At 56.9% G+C, this 17,093-nt stretch overlaps 1 protein-coding gene across 1 annotated transcript; it reads left to right on the top strand.

The window, feature by feature from the left end:
* Positions 1 to 660: 660 nt before the first annotated feature.
* LOC308610365 (uncharacterized protein) lies at positions 661 to 15,651 on the top strand (the record flags this gene model as incomplete). Its single annotated transcript, XM_081259528.1, has 3 exons — positions 661 to 711; positions 766 to 1,297; positions 15,574 to 15,651. The coding sequence occupies 2 exons, from the start codon at positions 661 to 663 to the stop codon at positions 1,117 to 1,119; spliced, it is 405 nt and encodes a 134-aa protein (XP_081115654.1). The 3' UTR covers positions 1,120 to 1,297; positions 15,574 to 15,651.
* Positions 15,652 to 17,093: the final 1,442 nt, after the last annotated feature.

Genomic DNA, 17,093 nt, shown 5'->3' with positions numbered 1-17,093 from the left:
ACTTTGGCTGCTTTGCTCGCTTTCGTTTTTATTTCCTAGCTGTAAGTTATTAAAAATGCAGCCAACCTAAGCGGCCCGGCGTGGGCTTCGGGGAGGGAGGGGCGCGGCGGGGGTGGGGGGGCTGCCGCCCCGCTGGGGGCTGAGAGGAGAGCAGGGAGTTCGCGGATTGGAAGTTTGCAGGCAGTGTGTGTCTGTGTGCGCGGGAGCGCGGTCGTCGCTGAGTGCCGCGAGTCGGGCGGGGGGGGTGAGCTGGGCTGGAAGCTGGGAAGCTCGGCTCGGCGTTAGCTCGCTAGCAGGAAGGGGAGGGCGGCGGGTTCCCGTCTGCTTTCTTTTTCGACTCGGGAAAGAACTGTAAAAACCTCCAGCCGCCGCTGCCTCGTCTCACCTCTCCGGGGGCAGCTCGTTCTTGCTCGTGGAACGACGGCGTGTGCGTGCGCGAGGGTGTGTGTGGCGGGCGGCCCGGGCCGAGCCGAGCTCGACCTACCGCCAGTGCCGCGCGACTCGGGAGGGGAATCCCGGTTTTTTGTTTTTTGTTTTTGGATTGCTCCAAAGCGTGAATCACATGGATTTAAAAAAATACTAGGAAATCGAGCAGAGCGAGGGGTTCCGACTCGGCCCGCCCGCCCGCCAGCCAGTCAGGTCAGACGCTTTGTTTTGTAAATGTTCTTTAAAAATTTTAATCTGCCACCCTGGTCCACCCGCACCTTCCCCGCGACGTCGTGGGGTTGGTTTTAAGTTTAAGATCTACCCCAGGGGTTGGGGTAGATCGTGCGGGGGCGGGGGCGGCGGCGGGCGCGGGGGCGAGACCTGGGTCCTCCTCTGGGTAGCGTGGAGTCTGGTGGAAAGCCCTGTAGGGCGTGTGCGAGTCTGCGGCCGGAGGAAGTTGGTCCCACTCGGAGGGCGTGCGGCGCAGAGGCTGAGGGCGAAGAGGAACTTGCGCACCCGGGCGCGATCCTCGGCCGAGGCGGAGAGAGCGAGGCGCCGCTGCGCCGCGGGGCCCGCGCTCGGAACAGGTGGGCGGCTGCGCTGCAGAGCCTCCGCCAACTAGGGGGCTCGGGGCGGCGGCGACGTGCTCCTGCTGTTGACCAAGCAAGCCCCGGGGCGCCGTGTGCGGAGTAGGGCGGCTCGAGGCACGCGTGGTCCCGACGGGCTTCCCGCCGCCTGCACTCTCGAGTGGGCACGTCCCCGGGTCCCTGAGACGGCTGAGCCTGGCCGCGTGTAGGCCGAAGCCGGGGCGAGGCTTAATTTGCAGTTAATGAATCTTTTCCAGAAAGTCCGCGATCTCCAGCCAGAGGCTGTGAGTGCCCGCGCGCACGAGGGCGCGCGCCGCCGGCGTCTAAAGGGTTGGGGGGTTGCGGGGATGGAAGAGCGAAGGAGGGGGGAGGGTTATGTGTATTTAAAAACAAACCTTAAAAAAAGAAACCAGCGCGCTTCAAATAGGTATTCGTACAGCCTCTTGTGTCTAGAGTAGACAGCTCAGGGTTTTAGCTGGGTTTTTTTGTTTGTTTGTTTCTTTTTTGAGAGAAGGCCAGAGGAGGGGTAGTGGTATTTGATTCTAGGGGTAGTCTCTGGAGAAAAATCCTTAAAATGACTTGGGAATAAAAACGAGGAGGAAATGGCCCACCCCAGAAGGTGGTGGGTGGTGAACGCAGACAGACTTGGGTATTTGTAGCCATCTGACACTTCCTGTGGCACTGGAAACGGACACCGCGGGCCGAAATCAATCCTTACGAGGTGTTGGATTCGGTTTGGCCAACAGAATTGCTTGTGTGGAGGTCATTTTAATTGTCGGCCTCCGAGACTCCTGTACGTGGACACTTGGAAAATACATTTGCTTCTCGACCCTTCCCACTCCACCCCCGACCTGTTATCTGGTCTGGGCTTTGCAGTGTTGGTTCCCGTGTTTATTTTGGGCATGATTTCACCGCGAGGAGGAAGGGGGGAGATGGCGGTGATTAATATGCCGTCCAGGTTTAACCCGAGGCTGGCCTTTAGTGTGCGGGTTTACGCCGCCACTCACCGGGATTGCCTGGGGTAGTGGAGGGGGGGGCGCGCGCGCGGGGTTCGGGCGCCAGGCGCTCCGCGGGCAGGTCGGGGTTGGGGCTCGGACGGCCCCAGCGCTGTCCTTTGAGGCGCTGTCACCAGTAGGTGACTGAGAGTTAATTAGGAAGTGTTCTCCGGATCAATGGGCCGCACAGCTCATTAGCGATTCTCTCCAGCCCTTTGCAGGGCCGGCCGGGCCTGTGCCTCCCACAGAGGCCGGGGCCCCGCGGCCCGGGCTGCGGAGAGCGCCTCTGGGAAGTGGGGAGGGATGGGCGGCGAGGGGCGACCGGGAGGCGAGTGTAACTTGGCCGGGCGGCGCGTTGCGTGCGGCGCCTCGAGGCCCGCACAGCCCGCTCTTTCTTCCTGCTCTCGGTCGCCTCGACTGTGTCTTTAACTCGCTCCCGCTCGCGTCGCTGCCTGGCTGCTCCTCCCCGCCTCCCTCGCCTATCTCTTGTTCTCTAAGCACGACGCCTGTGCTCCCCGCCCAGTTTGGGATTAGACAAGATAAAAATAGGACTGCCCAGCGCACAGAGCTGTGACTGTGCCCCGGCAGCCGGGCTGGCGGGAGCGCTGTGGGCCGGGGCCGGGGCAGACCCGCTGTGCGCTCGGGGCAGCCCGAGCCCGTAGAGTCCCACCCCGACCCTGCAGGCGCGGTCACGCTCCAGCGTTCTGTCCGCCGGGAACCGTGCGGGCAGGGGGTCCTGGGTAGGGTCTCCGCGCTCTCGCGGGTGTTGTTGGTGTGCCTGTGATAGATGGGTCTAGACAGGCATGCAGGCTCCCTCCCGGCTGAAGGACGGGAAGCGGGGGGCGGGCCGCGGAGGCGGCGGCAGACTCCCGTGAGCGAGCGAGCCTTCGGGCCCAGCGACCAGGGTGGAGGGAAGGCTGCGAGGGTTTCTCTTAACCCTTTAAAGACGATAGGGAGAGTGGGGGTGGGGAGTGTAGTAGAAATTCCTGGAGGCAAAGTAGCCCCCTGGGGAGAGGAGGCGGGAGTCTGGGCTTAGGGTTTTCCTTTCTCTTCTGTGTATGCAGTCTCACATCCTGGTACATTGGGCTCGATTCTTCGACGAACCAAACGCAGCTGCTAGGTGATCTAATTTGACCCGATACTTCTCAATGGGGAAGGTGTGAACACACACGGTGGGCACCCTCACTTAAGGAACTGAGTTGGGGAGATGCAGAGGTTAGACCTTACCGTTCCCAGCGGCCCAGTATGTGAAGGTCTGCTCAGAGCTTTAGTCAGTGGGGCCTCTGACCGAGAGTGTTGCCTACCAAAGACCCAAGCCTGAAATGCCTGGCCAGTGCATACAGGTATGCGTCGGAGAGAGCAAAGGGGTCCTTGAGTTGTCTATGTAAATAAAAACACTTTTAACCATGAACTTGTGGAGAGTTCAAATAAGATATGTGCAGGGAGGCAGCCTCCAAACAGGAGTTGGACAGTGATGTGTACAAGATCGATCATTTGTATACACATCCATGGGGTCAACATTGAATGGGTCTAAAAATTTAATACAACTCCGCAGGCATTGGTCTCGTTCTTTCCCTGAGGTAGAAATTGGTGGGTGGGTTACCCTATAGAGAAATGAATCATTAGTCACACTCCTCTCTCCTTCCCCCTCCTCTTCCTTTTAGGGTTTGGAGTCTTAGGGGATCCTCTAGTTACATTAAACTGCAAACCCATATTGGTCTGGGAACGAGCCCCATTATAGGCAAAGCAAGAATGTAAGTCGTGGGGAGGTGTACGTATTAGACAGGAATGCACAGATTAAGATGTGCGCCTGAATGACATGTGCTGAGACAAATCAAGACACTTGGGCTCTGGTGCCCACATGGAACAAGAGATACAGAAGAGAGAAAGAACTGGCCGCGAGGAATGTAAACATGGGTATGCAAATACTGAGACCTAGAGCGAGATTCTAGGAGAAAATCCCAGAGTTTGTTGAGCTGGAAACTGGAGCAGAATTTCTGTAAGTTCGTTCGAGAGACAAAAGCCCATTTAAAGGTGTGAAGAGGGTCACTTGGAAACACAAAAAGCATTCACATGCATACATCCATGCTTAGATACACAGGCTGAATGACAAAAACTCCTCAATGCCTGATGAAGATTTTCCTGCCCGGTGAGACAGAGCAGGGCACGGAAGTGTGGGCCACACGACCACATTCGCACACTCATTCACTGGGAAATACTGTGTCTTCGGCTAGAGGGAAACTGAGGGCGACGGTGCCTAGCTAAGGGTGGATGGCCCTTGGTTACTAAGATTGCTTCTGGTTATAGTTTCTTCGCATCTAGAGTGGGGAAGAGAGTATGTCTTGAGCAGGTAGGAGGATTTCTGAAAGATTTTTGAGTTCTGGACCCTGAGAGGATGGATGGTGGAGGAAAAAGAGGAGTAGCTTTGCATTCTGGGTCGGAAGCAAGGGATGTTGCGCTCCTCTAAGCCCTGTTTGCTAAGGTGGCGCAGGGCCTAGTGAACTGAGAGAGACTGAACCGAAAGAAGTGCGAAGCTCGGCCTCTGGGCGGAATCAAGGGGGGAGGTATGCTTTCTTTCCCTTTTTTTTCCCCCCTTGAGGAGACCGTGCGGGGACGGCCAGCGTAGGGAGGATTAGCAGGCGCCTCTGTGACCCCAGACGCGCGCGTAAACTCGGCTTGGGTTTGATTTGCCCGCGGCGTCGATTTGCCACGGTCCCTCTTTGTCTGAGCCCAGCCGGGAATTCCAGCTTTTATTGGGAAGACCGCACTCGGGTGGAGCCCGCGCTGGGTCGGGCATGACAGCCGGGCCCGCGGGGCTGGGCAGGAGGCTCGCCGGCCTCCGAGCCGCCCGAACCCCAGGACGGTCCTCGGGAGTGCCCAGCAGCCCCGGCAATGCCACCTCGGTGGTTTCCTCGAGGGCGGCGGGCCCGGCAGACCCAGCCCGGCGGGGCGGGGGGCCTCACTTGGGCCGCCGTACCGCCCCTCTCCCCGCTGGCCCCACCGCTCCCCCGCCCGCCCGAGGAGCTCTGAAGGCCCTTTGTTAAGCTCCAGGGTCACACCCGTGCCCCGGGGGCCGCGCGGGGGCGGGAGGACCTTCTCCTGGCTGGAGGAGCCCGGCCCGACCGGGCTGCCTCGCCCGAGTGTACGGCCGGCAGGATTCCGTCTGTTTGCAAGGCTGGCTGCGCTGCCGGGGCCTAGATGGTGGCGCTGGCTTGAGAAGCAGCCGGGGCAGGAGTGGAAGGTCTTCTCAGGCCACCCCCGTGGCAGCCAAGCCGCCTGTGCCCCGAGCACTTGGCCGTGGACGTCTCCCAACCTCCAGCCCGGCCCGACGGCTTTCGCTGGTTGCCCCCCATGTGTTCCTCCGGAAGGGATAGCTGACTTTCTGTTGGATGGGAATTAACCAACGAACTTTCCCCCCCCGCAACGTTTCTGTAGAAGGCCCCCTTTCCCAGCGCAGGCTCATTTCCGCCGGCCCCTAGTCGAGGGTGTTGGAAATGGGGGGGGGCGCGTCCCCGCACTTTGTTATTTCTTAGAACCATGTCTCCCCGGCCAGCCATCGCCCCTCAGCACCCATGGGCTCTGGCGCCCCGTGATTAGACTAGCGGGGAAGTCCGCTAGGAGAAGATCCTGACAGCATAAAATAGAATTTGATCTAAAAGACAGTTTCCAGTATAATCTCATTATGCATCACAGACTCCCGGTGTTATTTTGTGGAAGGCGGACAATGATCAATTTACATTGACCCGGGGCTGGGCGAGCTTTTAGATGGTAATTGCCATATTGATTTGCATGCAAAAAGGAGACCTGCTAAAATTAAAGACCGGAAGCTAAATGAAACTAAATTTCTTGTCTAGGTGCAAACCAGAGGAACTACTGGGGGGAAGAGGGTGAGTCAGGTCAGGGTGCCAGGGGCAAGAGCAGGTGAGAGGCCCAAGAGCTCCGGGAGGTCACAGATTTGGGAGCGATCTTTGCCCTGGTGATTTCAAAACGTGAGGAGGGGGCTTGTATAGGGTATGGGGACCCAGCAGGGAAAAGTTATAAACAGGCACTATTGCATTGAAGGCACTGGGATCTTTTAATGCTAATAGTAACTGCGAGGGGGGAGGAGAGGTTTATAGGGTTATAGGGGTCTTCCTGCACCATTTCCGGCACCCCCCATTTCTATTGTTCTACCCGAGCGCTCATAACCGTGCCAAGAGCACCCAAATTCTTGCATCTGAAGAGTTAAATTTTTTTTTAAAGACAGGCCTTAAACTTCCCCCGCCCCCCCTCCCCCCGCGTCTGGTCTTTCGAAGAGAGCGAGAGTAGGGGGCGGTTCTGCATGCCGCTGCGGGCAGGCCTGGACCTTTGGAGGCTGCGGGAGTTCCTCCCCGGACGCAGCAGCAGCCCCAGACTCGGCCGCACGCCGATCGCTTTGGGAAGCGGCTCGCTCCAGGTGGCCCAAGTGGCGGGGGCGGGGGAGGGTCTGCCGGGGCCAGGGACTCACGGTGCCCGGGGGCGGGGGTCACCTCCCTGGAGGTTGGAAGGGCCTGCACGGAGGGTGTGGAGGAGGGAAGGCGGGGGCTGGAAATCCTGTCCCAATCAGCGGTGATGGCCAAGGCCGGAAAGTTTAAAAAAGAGAGAAAGCCACTGGCTGCGAGCCAGGGGCTGCCGGGCCGCCGGGGCGTGTTTGGCTGACTAGAGGGGTGAGGACCCGGCTCCGCCATCGCCTCGGTCCCTCCCGCTGCGGAGGCCCTGGCCTGCCCCAGGCGCTCCTGGAGCCATTTCACACATCCGGAGCCTCGGCCACTGGAGGAGCCACCCGCCCGGGGCCGGGAAGCCGCAGGGGCGGCTGAGTGTCCGGCGCTCCTGCCCGTTCCCCTTCCCACCGAGCTGAGCTGGAGACGGCCCTCGGTCGTGGAGCCTGTGGCGTCTGTGGCATCGGGTGTGGATGGTTCCCGGAGCTTCTGAAAGCCCGGGGCAGACCAGGAAATTGAAGATGGGGTGGGGAGGGGATGTTGAGCGCTGACCCTGCGCTGCTGGGATGAGAAGTTGGGGAGAGGAGAGATAACCCCAACCTCCGGCTTGTCTCGGGACTTGGCTTTTTGGGGGGACCCCCAGGAGTCCAGGAGGGTCCAGCATCTTGCAAGCCGCTTCCCCCTCAGTTGCCTCCCCAGCCCACTTTGGTCCCTGAGTTTTTCATTCAAGTCCTAGGAAAGGTAGATGTAGGCAGTCTTTCCAAAGGGCTTTTGCTCTGTCTAGATAATTTGATTTATTGCTTTATGTGGCAAGCCTTCTTCTAGTTCCAGGTGTCAGCACTTTTTATAGAGACCTAAGAGTAGCACCCACCTCCCACTGCCTGTTCTGGGCTCCTGGAGGAGGGGAAAGTGGAGCCTTGTTGGGAACCCCTGGCCTCACACCAGGGTGTTCCAGTGTAGGGAGATGGGTAGGATGTTGGCAGAAATTTCGAAAGACTTCACATGGACCAAGAGATTTCTGGGTGTAGGAGAAACTAGGGTGCGGGCTCCTTGTGGACCGAATTTCATAGGTGTTAAGTGCTATCCTTTTACTCTGTATTGGAGTACAAGGGCCAAGGAAGGCTTCCGAACTTCTTGTGGATTCTGGATGGCACAATTTGACCAATAATTGGCTCCTCTCCTCAACTCCAGGACTGAGTTTGACCGTGGCCCATTTTTACTAGCTGTGTGACCTTGGGGGCAGGTTATTTATGGCCTCTGAGCCTCAGTAAGTTTCTTCATTTGTAAGACTGGGAATAATTTTCCACCTTTAGGATCAAAGAATACTTGGCACATAGTAGGCCCGGAGGATTAGTAATTGCTTTGAATGACTGGTCAGATTCCTATAGGTTGCTTCTCCATCCCCTGCTGCCCCTGAGATGCCCGAGCCCCCCCCCCCCGGCCGCAAGACCTGCGTAGGCCAGTGTCTGGGGGCCAACCTGCAGGTTAAGCTCCCCTCCAAGGGTATTCCTGAGGCTATTCCTCCAGGTCTGCCTCCGTGGGTTCCTCTTTCCCTTTGTTACAGTTCTTTGCATTCTGGGCTTTAAAGGAATCCATATGAAAAGGCTGGGATTTTTTTTTTCTCCCCCTAAGTGGGATCATTTATATGGTTAGGAATTGATTCCAGAACCGGTATCTAGGTGCTCTTTGGCAAGTCCTCCCGTCATTCTTTCGGGGAGAGGGAACAGCAGCGGCTGGAGGGGAGAGACCTGGTGGGAAGAGGTGAAAGGGTCTGGCCCACTGCAGGGGCCAGAGGTGCTGTGGTTTGTCTGATAGGGATTAAGTCTGGATGTTATGAGGTCTCAGTGTGGTTTTCAATAAAAGTCTGTCAGGGATTGCTTCTTTTCTATCGATATGTATTTAAAAAAATTACTAGCATGAGAAGAAAACCAGACCTGTATGGATCCAGGCCGGTAGTGAGCTACTGTGATCAGGTTTCCTACTAGACTCCCAGAGGGGAAGTCAGCGTTTGATTGAAGCTACACTTGGTTCTTGACTCTCTGGGGATGCCTGCTCTGAAACAGGAGCGCTCCCTTTCTCTCCTCCCCCACCCCATCCCCCTTTTCCCTTCTTCCCCTAAAAGCCTTTGTGCTGAAAGAGCTTCAGTAGGCATGAGTCCCTGGTACCTCTCTAAAGAATGCCTTTCAGCCTTTGCTGACATTGTTTTGTGAACAGTGGGTTTTACCAGGCCAGCAGTTTTCCCCCCATCTTAGCTCACTATTTTAGAGGTTCGAGTATGCGCAGGATGCGCCCAACTGCAGTGCTTTCCAGTGTGTGTAGCCAGGGCCTTGCCTGTAATCTGAAGACACCTTAACCTTTGCCCTAGGTGCCCCCCCCGGGGGTGGGGGTGGTGAAGGTGGGGAGAGCAAGGACAGGGGATCGTTGTTGAGTGTCTGTTTGTTTTCTCCAGCCACAGAGGCAGAGGGGTGGAGTGGGGCGAGCCCGAGAGTACGTTCCAGCCTTGGGTCTGATTTAAAACTTGGTTTAATTGGAGAAACTCTTAGGCATTTAACAGTTCTGTACAAATGCAAACTTGAAATAGCTCTAGGCCTACGTCAACTAGGAAAGAATAAATGAAGTACAGAGATGTCCAAACTATGTAAATCCTAGAGTTGTCTGCCCTCCCATAAACACATGACAAGTGCCAAGGCATTTCCAGTCAAAACACCCATGGAACCAGCAGCCTCCATCCTTTGTATTTATTATTTTATTAACAGCATTTTACACAGCATTTAACAAGCACAGCCTGCCTGCTTTCCACCACGGCTCTCAGCAGACTGAGGGGTGGAAAACAGATGGGGGTGGCGAGGAGTGGTCTCTAGAAGAGACTTCTAAGCTGGAGAGATCTCTTCAGATGGGCAAGGAAAAGGAACATTTGGGGTTCCTTTCTCCTGGCCCCAAAGAGAAGACAAAAGTAATGCTTTGGAGGAAGAAATCCCCTCTCCCTTTTCCGGAGGAAAGTTGTGCAGATGTGGTCTGTCTAGTCTCCACTTGGATTCCAGAAGGTGTGAAGCAGGGTCTTCTTTCCCAACACTCTGCCCATCAGTTATTGGTGCTTTTCAAAGAATAAGTATTTGTCTGCTATCATTATTCTATATCCTGGTGGAAAGTTTATAACGAAAACTAATGCCTTTCTTAAGTCATAAAATGAGCCTTGTATGATTATTTAATTAAAATCTATTTAAGGACCGATCAGGCATGTAATTTGCGCTAATAATGACGATTATGGAAATGTTCGACTTAACCAAAAATCATAAAAGGAGACATTTTGGTCAGTGGGGCGACCAGGAAGGATTCAGGGAGTTGGACGGTTTTCCGAAACGCACGAGGCTTTGGGCTGCAGAAAGTGCCGGGCTGCCTAGCCTCTGGGACCACGGTAGAGAGGGCTGCAGGACCCCAGGCCTGGCCGGGGCAGGCCGACCCACACTTTGCTGAGCAGAGAAACCGACCCTGGGAGTCTGAACAACCTTTATTCCCAGCTGAGGAAATGGGGGAGGGGGCCTGGGAGGAGGAAACTCTGGGAGAGCTGATGAACCGCACAGAACTCTGCGCGAAATGGCTGTGTTCTCTTGCTTTAACAATCAGCAGCGACACACGCATTGCTGCCTCGGCTAGCCTTGGCTGGAGCCTGGAGGGGTGGGGGGAGGGGGGTCTCTTGTTCCGGAGAAACCTGCCAGCTGCTGGGCTTGGTGCGAAGGCAGACACAATGCTGCTGTTGTTGGTTTGATCTCTAACTGGATTGTTAGTCTGGCTTTAACTGTGTGGTAAGGGGGGAATGTGAAGGCTGTTTACAGCGAGTGCAAATAATGTGACAGCTGTTGGTGCACGAGCAGCGCTGTGCCTCCTCGGCGCTCACACAAAGCGCGCACTATGCAGGCCCGCGGAGAGCTGCAGAGGTGGCCGCCCCTTGCTGGCCCGGGAGCCCTCGGATGCGCTGCGAGAGAGCCCTGGGCGGCGGCACCCGCCCCCCCCGCACCCCGCGACATGCATCTTTCTGGCTCCTGGGATCGTGGTGGACGTGCGCGCTGGTTGGTGTGTTGTGGTTTAGGGAACTTGTTAGGCAGAGGTGGCAGGAGAGGGCCTGCGGGGTCATGAGTGTCAACTGTCTGGAGGGGTTTGGCCGGGATCTGTTGACCTGGGGCCTCAGTGGCTTGTGACCGGGTTGTTAAGATTTGGGAAAATAACTTTCCGCCCTAAAGCAAGCCTGTTGGAAAGAATGTATTATTAACTGAAGGCTTTCTGGAAATTGCAGAGGCTCTGAAGGCCGTTGTTCTTCCTCTGAAATGGCCCTGTTATTCAGACAAGTTCAAGAGACGGGCGGCCGCTGTGTTCTATGCCCTCGGCCCTGTTTCCTGGATTGGAAACACAAGTGTGTAGGTTCAGGACCCGAAGGGGGGTGAATGGGGGTGGGGAGGGGTGCAAGTCGGCTTTTGATCACCCGCCTCCCTTTGCCTTCCCGGTTTTTAAGAGCGCGCTTGCCTTTCAGCTGCAGGACCAACGGTGCTGTCTTGAGCTCTGCCCACAGCGCCACCCACTCTGTGACTTAATCAACTAAATGCCCAGAGCCCGGCCTTCTCTGAGTTCCTGGTCCTCTGCCAGGCACTGCGGGGAGGCGCCAGGGTGGGAGGGAGAACAGTTGGTGGGTGGCAGCAATAGCCCGCTGGGCCGGTCCAAGCTGGCGGGGCTCAGGATGGTCCAGAAGATGGGCCTGCCCCTGGGCTGTCCTGGGGCAAGCTGGGTGTAAACACCACTCCCCCCAACCTCAAGGTTGAAGGCTTCCGCAGCCCTGGCCCCCGGGCTTTGGAGGATCATTTAGAGCTGACTTAACTCTATATCCTGCCCTTCTGTGTGACTTCGGCCCCTGAGTGTACAGCTTGCAGGATATCTGCAAATTATGGGTCCACCTCCGCCCCACCCTGCCCCCAGATCTACTCTCTGGGTTATAATGTGGACTTCTACATCTAGTTGGGTTCCCTAGTGGGGAGCTGGGAGATGCTTCTGGAATGATACATGAACTTCGGTGCCAGTTCTGTAAACTGGTCTCTTTTTATGACGTGTGCCATTTTCTGTAGGAATGTTGCTTGCAAAACGAGTTTCGCCTTGGAGGAAAAGGGGAAAGATAAACAAGCCTGCAACGCCAAAGCGCTGGCAGTCTTTCCCTCCTTCCAGCTCTCTTAATGCAGCCGGGCTGCATTTCCAGGATAAGACTCGTGCTTGTGAAGAGGGACTCTGGTTGGCTTTTTTTTCCCCCGAAGCAAACGCAAATCAGAGAAAAGTAATTTTCTTTCAACGATATGCAACGTATTAGTCTCTTGTTATCGTGCTCCGAGGCAGGCCTCATTTGCGCGTCTGCCAGCTCGCTCACATCTGCTCGGCGCTGTTTGGGGCATTTTAACCTTGGTGGTGTCGTGTCTGGTCCCACGGATCAAGGAGGAGTAATTAAGCTCTGAACAGCTAGAAAAATTCACGGGCCCCCACGTCTACCGCAGTTTTCCCACAGCTTTGTTTGGGGGTGTTCCGGGTTCCAAGATGAACAGACGTGGGGTTCCTATTGTTCCTCGTAAAGAAAGTGGGCGCCCCCGTCCTCCTCTGACCCTCACCCCCAGCCTTCCCAGGACTCCCAGGCTGCACACAATCAGCAGGGAAGCCGGGTGCAGATCACAGGACCCTGTGTTTTATGCATCTTTCATTCGTAAAAAGTTCCTTTGTGCTTCCTGTGTGTACTAATGATAGCTGTCGTTAATAGCTTTCTGGTATAGCGTTCCTTGTGGGGGGAGGAGTTTGCAGTGAGTTCACTTTATTTCTACAAAGCCCTGATGGAGGCTGCAGTGCAGTGACACCCCCTCTAGAGTCGTGGTCTATGGATCGTTTATTCTGGATTTGTTTCCAGGTTGTGTAGACTCCAAGTGGGATCCCAGCCTGTAGGGACCAGACCCGGGGGGGTGTGGAGGGTGGGTGGGCGGGGAGGAGTGGAGTAAGGTCGATTAATTGCATTCAACCGAGGTTTCCTGTCCTGGGCTGCTGCCTCCTGTTGAGGGACACCAGCTTCCAAATGGGGCCCCCTCTTGCATACACGCGTGGTTGTGTGTGGCACAACCGTGAAAGAAAGTGAAAGGAACAAAAAGCCGAGGCCTGGCGTGGGGGGGGGGCGGGTTGGAAGGGGGAAGGGGAAGTGTCTGAGGTTGGTCCAAGAACTGACGGGGGGCCACGGCTCTGTTTTGGGGGAAGGGGGTGTGTGGCGGGCAGCCCCGGTTTGGCAGCGGCTCTCCCGGTCGATCCTTGCTGGTGCCCCCCTCCCCAAGCCCCCGAGCCCCCTTTTACAGTTGGCTACACCTGGCTTGCATCTTTGAATCGGGGAAGGTGGGGGAGGCGTCCACGGAGAGAACACTCCAGACTGGCCGAAGGGAGCGCAGGACGATGGGCTGGAGCGGTCTCCAGTCAGTGCCCACTCCCCTGGGGCGCGCCGCCGCACATCCTGGGTTCTCCGTGCGCCCACCCAAAGTTGCTTTTTGTCAGAGATTCAGCGGCAGGCGCCTGGGAAGGGGGAGCCCAGAGGAGCGCGCGGGCGGGGTGAGCTGGGGTCGGGCTAGCCGAGAGATCCGGGGGTCCTGGAAGGTCGGGCGGGGGGTGCGTGTGGGGGGTCGGCCCCGCGCGGGGACCTGGCGGAGGAGGGGCGAGGAGCCTGCGGCAGCGCGGGTGTGTGTGGTGGGAGAGAAAATCCCTTTGTTGCCGACCAATCCGTGCTCAGGGCTGAGGCGGGGGAGGGGGCGCCCTTCCCCCACTCGCCGCCGCCGCTGCCGGCCAAGTTCACTCCCGACTGACCCGAGTGGCTCGCGGCGCTATCCTGGCGCCCTGGGAGGAGGCAGGGAAGGTTCTGGTTGCTCAAAAGGTCAGGGCCAGCCACGTGAGTTTCCCGTCCCCCACCCCGTCACACCCGCACTCCTGCTCCGCAGCTGTGTTACTAATGCAAAACTTGGGTCGTGAGTGGGGACGCCTCTGGAGGCGGCGACAGCCATGACTTGGAGTGTGCCAAGAGACAGCGCCTGGACAGGCTGGATCACTCCTCCCACCCCCCACTCCCCCCCAGCACCCATGCCCGGCTGCAGGACCCAGTCGGGCGACCTCCTTCAGCCACACCCCAGGAAGCCTGCGACCCTCCCCCCGACCTGGGGGCATCCTTGGGGTTCCCCTCTCCCCACTGCTACACATACTGGGGAAAACATCCCAGGAGGACTTGCCCCAACGCTGCACACCCTGGACCGCTTTTTCTCATCTCCCACCTCCTCGCGGCCCCCAATGCTAAAATAGGAACTTCTTCATCCCTCCCTTCCTTGACGCCAGTAGAGAAGTGCCTGTCTGTGACTCAGTCTGCGCTTGGAGCAGTCCCAGGAAGGGCTCCCGTGCCATCAGTTTTGGGCTTCCATGAAAGCCACACACTCTGCAGAAGATCACCCCTCCCTGGCCCCCTCTGTGTCCCTGCCTCAGCCTTCCCTCTGCCGCAAGGAAACTATATAGCCATTCTGGGGTTTGTTTGTTACGTAGAATGTTTAGTGGAGTCAGATGCTGTTTAATGGGTTAGATGTGGCCTGCACCAGCTATTGCCAGGCAGAACTCAAGTCCATAGTGCAGTTTAATCCTCTGGAAAACACGGTGCCAAAGATTTACAGATGAGGGGGCCAAAGTTGAAGAGGTCCGGCCACCTGCCCAGAGACACGCCATGGATGAGAGTGGGAGCTGGGAGGCTGTGGTGACTGCGCACGCGCGCGCGCGTGTCCTCCACAGAGAACCAGCCATGCCCGTGCAGTGAGAGACACCCCTTCCCCGAAGAGGTCCCCAGCCTACGGAGGGCCGTGGCACATGGCATGCTGGCTGGGAGCCCTGCCGTCTGCCCGGCCTTCTGAGCCAGAAGCTCCCCAAAACCCGTCCAGGTGTTCTTGGTCACTAACTGGATAAGTGCCTGATGCGGCATGGGGTGCCTAGAGAGTGAGGCCCTAGGAAGGGGCACCGTTAGTATTGGAGTGGAGTTGGGATGGTTTGGTGGCGCTGCTTCCCATTCCGTCGCTGTCACTTGACAAGCGTGCTGTGCAGACTTGAACCAATCCATCAGCGCCTCAAGGGCGGAGGCAGTGGAAAGTGGCCCGGTGCCAGGAGGAGCTGGGGTGGAGAGAAAGGAGAGGTGGCAGGAGTGGCCTGGTGCTGCCTTCCTCCCTGCGCTCACGCCAGCCTCTCACGGCCACTGCTCCTTCCTTTGCAATCTGTTTGTTGCCTGCCAAGGGAAGTCTCCTTTAAAGAAAAAAAACAAAACAAACGTTCTCTCCTTCTCCTCATTCCATAATGGTGTCTTCATAGCAGGAATCGGCAGAACGGTGGTGGGTACAGCTGGGGACCCGTGTGCCCCCTCGTGTCTTTTCACAGAGGGCCAAGGTGCCCTCACTCAGGGATGCCGAGGTTGGGGGGACAGCTCCTAATCTTGGTCCCTCTGACCTCTTTCTGCCAATCAGGCTCTTCTCCCCAGCGTCCAGGCCAAGCTCGGATGCTAATCATAACTCTTGGCTCCCGGACCAGATGACTGCCCAAGTCTGTCGAGGGAGACTCAAGCTCTCCTGTGCTTGCCCCTAGGGCCAGACCGAAAGCCGGAGACCACGCGGCGAGTCTGCGTTTTGCAAGCCGGGTCTCTCCCAGAACTGGGTGTTCAGCGGGCAGCCACCACAATTCCTGGTCTGTTCTTCAGAAACCAGACCCTCCTCCGTCTCCCCGGCTGACCCCTTCTCTTGGCCACCTTCCCTCTTCATCCCTATCCCACATCCTTGCCCCCTTCTCTCCACTGCTGGAAAAAAGGGTTAAAACCCAGAGCCAAGGTGTAGCTTAGCAGCTCCCACTGGAAACAGGTTGGTGCTTGTAAAGTGCTTTTCATGGACTTCACACATCTTGGCACTTCCAGAAGCATCACCCACCTGTGGAAGAAAAGGGGGGGGGTCGTTGAGAAATAAGGGCAGATGAGCCTCTTATATACAGCAGCAAAGCGCCTGCTCTGTCTGTCATCTAAATCACGTCATTTGCCCCCTGCAGCATGACCCACAGCCAAGGGTGAGGGAAGTCACTTTTGAAGAACTTTTCCTTGGAGGTTAAAAAAAGAAGAAGAAGAAAGTAAGAAAGACCCCCAACTATTTCAATAGCCGCTTCTAGAAGAGGAATGGGGTGAGCGTGGCGGTGTCTCTGACCCTATCTGTGTGTCCCTTGTGCCCAAGATCCCCTTAGTTAGTTCTACATCCCAGAGAGATGGGGGGTGGGCCCGTTTCTCAGTGATGGTGGGGTGTACGCAGTACGGCCTTTGCCCAGGATGAGGGTGTTCCTGCCCAGGATTTGGGCTGTCATTCTGGAGAAGGGCCTCACACCAGGCAGGGCCCCCGGCTCCTTGGCCCTTTCCGCTCAGGTCCATCTTTGGCCTGGAACCTGAAGAGTTAAGAGTCTTTAGCTCGTTGCAATGAAATTATGGCTGGCAGTGGCGCCGCTGTTTGTTCAACAGACCTCCAGTTTTAAACAGTTCACAAAAAGTTCATGGGGCAGCTAAAGATTATAAGTGTGTGTGTGGGTGTGTGTGGGTGTGTGTAGTCAGCAGGATCCAGTACTGAGCCTTGCCCCTCCTCCTCTTGTTTCTTCACGGCCAGCCCCCCGCCCCGCCCCCACTCCCGTGACACTGGACCACGCTCGGGGCCTCAACCCTCCATCTGACCCTGTGCACGTAAGAACACTTCATCCTGACACTGGGTGTTATTTATCTGTGCGGCGTTAATATTGAAAACCCCACCAGACAAGACCTGGAAGGGCGGGGAGAGGCTTTGAAAGCACCCCGTGGTCCCAGGTGTCTCTAAACTGCATTCCCCTCTCATGCTAAGTCCAGGCCGCCCTTTCTAAAGAAAAGCCCTTTCAAGGGAAGGGGGCTGCTGGCCCTTTTTGAGGGGAGGGGAGAGGGCTCAGTAGGATGATTGTGGCAGCGGCCTTTCTGTTTCCTCAGTCAGGTGCTCAGAGGTCCTTGTCCCAAGGTGACAACTAAAGGAGACATGTAAGAGGCAGCTTGTGTAAGTTTTGAAGACTGGAGCACCAGAAGATTGGGGCTTCGAGGGCACACATGCTTCGTCCCTCATCCTTTTCTTAAGGGTTTGGTGGAGTGACCCTTTGGCTTCTGGTATAATGTCCAAATTTCATCATGACACCCAGCCAGGGGGTGGCATGGTGTGGTCCTCCCACTGCAGCCACGGCCAGGACACTTGCACCGAGGAATGTTGCTCCTCCACCTTTTAGATGAGGCTTCCCTGGACATCTTCCTTTTGGTCTTCCTTTTGTTAGAAGGGGCTGCAGGGGTTAGGGAGGGGAAACTTTGTTGAACGTGCCTTCTGGTCGGCCCTGCACTAGTGGTGGCCTGCCCCCAACTTGATTTGTATGTTCGAAACACGGAAGAACAGCCCGTGAGCCCCGCACAGAACCTTCCTTGATGCCCAAGTCCATCTGAGTCCACCTTTTCGGGGCACTGTGGCCAGCCACTGGAAATGCCCCAGTCTGTCTGAAGAAAGGGACGCTTCCTAAAGAAA

Source organism: Mesoplodon bidens (assembly GCF_964165515.1).
Source record: "Mesoplodon bidens genome assembly, contig: HAP1_SCAFFOLD_540, whole genome shotgun sequence".
Lineage (NCBI taxonomy): Eukaryota > Metazoa > Chordata > Mammalia > Artiodactyla > Ziphiidae > Mesoplodon > Mesoplodon bidens.
Note: the sequence above shows the minus strand (reverse complement) of the source record. Positions and strands in the feature narration are given on the sequence as shown.